The sequence below is a fragment of the Daphnia magna genome, linkage group LG8 (genome assembly GCF_020631705.1).
Source record: "Daphnia magna isolate NIES linkage group LG8, ASM2063170v1.1, whole genome shotgun sequence".
NCBI classification, from domain to species: domain Eukaryota; kingdom Metazoa; phylum Arthropoda; class Branchiopoda; order Diplostraca; family Daphniidae; genus Daphnia; species Daphnia magna.
Genome location: NC_059189.1, coordinates 7,045,918 through 7,051,917, shown reverse-complemented (window position 1 = coordinate 7,051,917; position 6,000 = coordinate 7,045,918). Strand labels below are relative to the sequence as shown.

The following is a 6,000-nucleotide window of genomic DNA, read 5'->3' as shown; positions in this document are numbered from 1 at the left end:
CCTGTCACCTACTTTTAAAGCTGACGGATCTTCTACCGGGGGCCACACACAATTAATAACCAATGGAACTGAAACTTCGTACCTTGTTAGATAGACGCGTCTTTCTCCTGATTCTTTGTTCCCCGAACTGCCGGGCTATGGCTCGTCTACTCCTTCTGAGAAATTTTTTTGTTGTCTCCTCAAACTCTTTCCTCTGCCCGAAGCTGCCACTTTTTGCAACTTCGAATCTTCATCCACCACCTGAAGTAAAGCACTCGTAAAGGATGGCCCGAAAAGTAGGCCAACCTCCACCGACAGAATTTTCATGCTGAGGAAGAATTTAGTATTTCTATGTGCTACCCTACTATACCCAATCCATACCCGACCCGATAATGACCATAACGAGCAATGGATGGTGACTCTCTTTTCTGCTGCAGAAATTTTTCTTGTCATCCTGGGGTTAGGGGAGTTTACAGAAAATAAAGTATACACTTTTTCCACTCATTTAACAATTACCTACGGCAAAAAAAAAAGATATCTTTACTTAAATTCTCCAACCCCACTTATAATGGTTTTTCGCCAAACCCACCCTACCTCTATTTAAAAAAGTAAACTATGAATATTTTCTGCCCACAGATGGCAAATTTTTTTAAATAAATCTGTATTCTCCTTTTTCTGCAGGATACTCTACTTGCCGTTTCTGTCCCTTTGAAGCTGCCACTCTACCACATCATCCGTCATCGGGCAAGCTGGGAAAACGTCGCATCCTCAAAATAGGGGTTTAAAGTTTCCCTCAACTCTTTAGTTGAAGCCGTGGGCTGTCCGACTGACATCCATGATGCCGCTGATCCGAAGCATAGTTAGGAACCGGCGGAATCAGCACTGGAGCCAGTACTTCAAGTCTCTCGGGCGATTGAGCCCGACCTCTGTACCAAAAAAAAAGATTGATCTTGAATGACTTTTGGGATGACTGAATCATTGATGAGCGGAGCCACCTACGGCCCTCTCTCGAATCCTCCCGCCTTCTGTAATTCCTCCGATCGGATCCTCGGTACCTTCGACTTCTATCGGATGCCGATGAACGCGTCCGAGAACGTGAACGGTGACGTCTTAGGCGAGGTCTCATTGAATGGCGCTCCCCTAACCTTCCTAATCTCGAGTCCAAAGAAAATATACCCGAACTTTGTTGATTCCAAGTACGCTGTACAGTCTCGATTCTAGATGGCGTTGGTAATGAAGTGGAGTAGATACCCTGCCCCTGATTGACGGGCCTTCTCTTCTAGCTGGTTGCTGATCAGCAGACTACTCTCTCTCTCTTCACCCGTCTTACACAGCGTGCGGTTCCAACTAGCTAGACATTCAAAATCCCAGACTTAAACTTCTGTATTCGCTTTCAGTTATTCTCGATATCAGATTCTTTTCTTCTCTTCTGTGTAATTGTGTCTTATCACAAGGTAATATTGACTTATGTATGTCATTTATATTATGCGTTTTTTATCGTAAACCATTGTATGTTCCTTGCATTTCCGTACAAGAAGCCTCGCACAACAAGAAATTAAGTTTCTCTTTCCTTGTCAATCAAAAACTTCGCAAACTAGGTGTGGGGGAGAAAGAGCTTTCCATAACCGCCATTAGAAAAAGCTAAAAAAGGTTTGAGGACAGGGGATGCGACATTGTCGCAAATTAACTTAGAAAAGCTGTTAAATAAAAATGTCAACCCTGTTAAAGTCGAGTGGGAGTTTTTTTGTCTCATAATTAAGTATCTGTGTGGTTCTCATTGCCGCTACTTTTTTATCTAGATATCTGGGGTATATTAAGAGGGAGTTGCCTGCTTGGGTGGGTTGTAATTTTTCCCATGTACAAAGGGTTTTTATGAGTTCGTCCTTTAAATGTTATTTTTGTTTTTTGTTTGTAGGTGAGGTAGTGAAATTTAACGTTTTCTATTTTCAAAGTGAGCGGGGGATTTGGAATTGGGGAGGGTAGTGTTGTAGTGTCAGTCACTAGGGGGCTTGGTACTTGTCTCGTCCCGCCTCCTGGTGGCCGATATGCTGCGGCCGAGGCCCCTCTATACACCAGTTGAAACCAGACTCTTAAGACTACAACATGGTGTCAGAAGTGTGTGCAAAATTTGTTTTGTAGCTCACGTGTTGATTGTAAGTTTTGTTGATTGTGCACTGGATTTTGGTGAATTTCTTGTATCGAGATACTTTTATGCTTCTCGTGGTGTATTTATGATCCTGGATTGGTACCCGTTGTGGTAATTTACTGTACTGTTGGGACAGTGTGGCTCTCACGTGGTTTGCCGGATTTTTTTTTTACATCCAGTTGTATCTCTCACATCGGTATAGTCTTGTGGTCGCTGCTCAGTGTGGATGGTGTACTTATTTTACTCTTGATTGTGAACTGTTTTTTTATCGTCATGGCGTCTTCTTTAAAAGCACCGGAGCCGTTCTCCTTTTCGTCCCCCAATCTCGCTGCTGAGTGGAAAATGTGGCGGCGTCAGTTCGAGTATTACATTTTAGCCACTCGAAAAGCGGAAAAAGACGAAGAAGTTCTTGTTGGTGTCTTGATTACTCTTCTCGGGGTGGAGGGCCCAAAAATCTTCGACACATTTGTATTTGCAACGGCTGGGGATGAGAAGAAAATCAAGTCAGTGCTGGAAAAGTTTAATGACCATTTTGAACCCCTGAAAAGTGAAGTTTTTGAGCGCTTTAAGTTTTTGCGTCGCCATCAGCAACCAGGGGAATCTTTTGACTCGCGGATCGTGTGTCTCATAGGCATGGTGAAAGGGTGTAACTATGGTGTGTCGGTTGAGTCTGTTCTTCGCGATCAAATAGTACTGGGTGTGCCAGACTCTCAAACGCGTGAAAAGCTTTTGTTTGAGAAATCTTTGGATCTTGCGAAGGCGTGTGATATTGTTCGGGCCTGTGAGGCGTCGAGGGCACAGCTCTCGCAAATGGCGTCTGATTTGAACATTCGCCGCCCGGAGGATTCGGTGCATCATTTTTCTGACAAGAGTGCTAAACGATTTCCAGGCGCTAGTGGAGGGACAAGACCAAAAACTTATAGTGGTGGTGCAATGCCGAAACTTTTTGATTGTAGTGGTTGCGGAAGGCAGCATGCGAAAAACCAGTGTCCAGCTTTTCATATCACGTGTTTTTCGTGTGGCGATAAGGGCCATTTCTCGCGTCGTTGCATTAATCGCCGGCAGCATTCTGGTTCTCGTGCTTCACCTAATTCATCTGGGATACGTCCTGCAAGTAATCCCGCTCAAAAGGGAACCAAGATGCAGCTTCATTCCGTAGAGGAGACAGATGATAAACCAGGAGAAGGCTCTGTGGAGGAGTATGTTTTTCATGAATTGCGCCATGAACAACATTCGGCGTCTTCAGCGAGTGAGTGGAGTGAAATTTTGACGATGGATGGAGTCAAACTGACTTTTAAACTTGATTCGGGAGCTTCGTGCAATGTTCTCCCCCAGGAAGTTTTTCTCCGATTACCAGCCAGACGTCAACGACTTCGGCCGGGACCTCGTCTTCGTCGCTACGGGGCCAAACACGGTTATTTATCGGTACTTGGTGTCCACACGGCAAAAGTGTTGGTTAATGGTACTGTAAATATAGAAGATTTCGTCGTGGTGGATGAACCTGGCCAGCCGTCAATTTTGGGTCTCCCGTCATGTCAACGACTTAATCTTATCAAGCGTGTTCACTCGATTCAGCCGGAAGTTTCTTCCCCCGTTCCTGAAGCTGTCACGGAATTCTTCGATGTTTTTACGGGACTTGGAAAATTGCCGGTGGAACATACTATCAAGTTGAGTACGGGCAGTAATGCAGTGGATCCAGTTATTTCTGCTGCAGGAAGACTTCCGTTCCGACTGGAAGAGACAGTGCGCAAGAAGCTGGACCGAATGGTGGACGATGGCATCATAATTCCTGTATCTGAGCCAACTGATTGGGTGAGCCGCATGTTGGTAGTCAGCAAAGCAGATGGTGACGTTCGCATCGTCCTTGATCATTCTAATTTAAACAAGGCTGTTCTTCGTCCACATTTCTCGGTTCCTACCGTCGAGCAGTTGTTTGCAAAAATTGGCAAAGCAAAGTTTTTCTGCAGTCTAGATGCAGCGCAGGGTTTTTATCAAATTCCCTTATCGGAGGAGTCATCCTTTTTGTGCACCATGGCTACGCCCTGGGGCCGATACCGCTTTCTTCGCTTGCCCTTTGGGTTAAAATCTGCACCGGAAGTGTATTTACACACTATGTCGGAGCTGTTTGGGGATCTTAGTGGTGTTATTATCTACTTTGATGACTTTTAAGTCACAGGCGAGTCTATGGAAGAACTTCAGTCGAATTTACGCCAAGTTCTTCTCCGGTGCCGGCAGCCCGATCTGAAGCTTCAACTTAAAAAGTGTAAATTTTTTCTTCAAGAACTGCCTTGGCTTGGGCACGTTATTGGGGATGGTTTCGTCAAAGTGGATCCCTCAAAGGTTGAAGCAATTGTTAATATGCCAGAACCCTCAGACAAAGCGGCATTGATTCGTCTACTCGGAATGGCTACCTACTTGGATAAATTCTGTCAAAATCTGGCTGGTTTAACGCGCCCTCTTCGTGATTTGTTAAAGGACACGTCTGCCTGGATCTGGGAGGAGCAGCAGAGAGCAGCATTTGTCAAGCTCAAAGAAGCCATGTCGTCTTTGCCGGCTTTGCGGCTTTTCGATTTGAGTCTCCCAGCTGTATTGTCAGTCGACGCTTCGCCAACTGGACTGGGAGCTGTGTTGCTGCAAAATGGTCAGCCCGTCGCGTTTTCTTCAACGTCTCTCACTCCAACTCAACAGAGATACTGCCAAATTGAAAAAGAGCTGCTTGCTGTGCAATTTGGATTATTGCGGTTTAAGCAATATATATTTGGTCAACACATCCAGGTGGAGTCTGATCACAAACCGCTAATTGGCCTTTTGGACAAGCCAGTGGCCGAGTGCACCCCTCGCATTCAGAGGATGCGATTACAGCTTCAAAGTTTTGATTTTCATCTTGTTTATAAACCTGGAAAAGAGCTTTTTATTGCGGATGCTCTAAGCAGGGCTCACTTTCCTGCTTTGTTTACTGATGATGTAACGGAGGGTTGTCAGGAACAGGTCCATTCTCTTTTAGACCATATCATCCCTCTTCACGATACTCGGAGTCGTTATGTTCAAGCAACTGGTGAGGATCCTGTGTTGAAATTAATCAAGGAGCTGCTCGTGACTGGATGGCCAGAAAAGAAGAGTCATTGTCCGCTTCCGGCTCGGCCCTTTTGGAATGTTCGCCATTCTCTTATCGAAGCGGACGGAATTCTTCTGTATGGGGAAAGACTTGTTGTCCCAGTGTCGTTGAGAAGAGAAGCAATGGATGGTATCCATTTTGGTCATTTTGGGGAAGTGAAATGTGTCAGAAGAGCCAAATCTTCTGTTTACTGGCCCGGTTGTGATGATCAGATTCGCAACATGGTGGCCAGCTGCTCATCATGTCAAGAAAATCGTCGAAAAAATCCGGCATTGCCTCTTTTTCCCACCCGCCTCCCGATTCATCCTTTTCAGATGGTTTCTGTCGACATTTTTCAATTTGGTGGTGTCCATTACCTGCTGTTGGTGGATGAGTACAGCAAGTGGCCATGTGTGGCGAGACTCCGTACGCTCACGTCCGCCTCCACCATTGAAGCTCTTGATGGATTTTTCGCAGATTTTGGGACCCCGGAGGAGATCTTGTCTGATAATGGGAAGCAGTTCGATTGTGTTGAATTCAATCGTTTTTGTGCTTCCTGTCAAGTTCGTCACGTTGCTTCCAGTCCGGAGTTTCCGCAATCTAATGGCCTGGCGGAGCGACATATCCAGACGGTGAAGATGTCGATGCTGAAAATGTTCCAGGATGGCAAGACATTGTGGGAAGTTTTGGCAGCAGTCCGCTCTACTCCAGTGTCGGATCAGTTGCCGTCTCCGTCTGTTCTCCTGCAAGGCCGTCATCTTCGTGGTTCACTTCCGTTCCT

The 6,000-nt window shown here is 45.7% G+C and overlaps 1 protein-coding gene across 1 annotated transcript; it reads left to right on the top strand.

Moving 5' to 3' along the window:
* The first annotated feature begins 2,398 nt into the window (after nucleotides 1-2,398).
* LOC116928665 (uncharacterized protein K02A2.6-like) lies at nucleotides 2,399-4,294 on the top strand. The gene has a single exon (XM_032935759.1). The coding sequence runs from the start codon at nucleotides 2,399-2,401 to the stop codon at nucleotides 4,292-4,294; it is 1,896 nt and encodes a 631-aa protein (XP_032791650.1).
* Nucleotides 4,295-6,000: the final 1,706 nt, after the last annotated feature.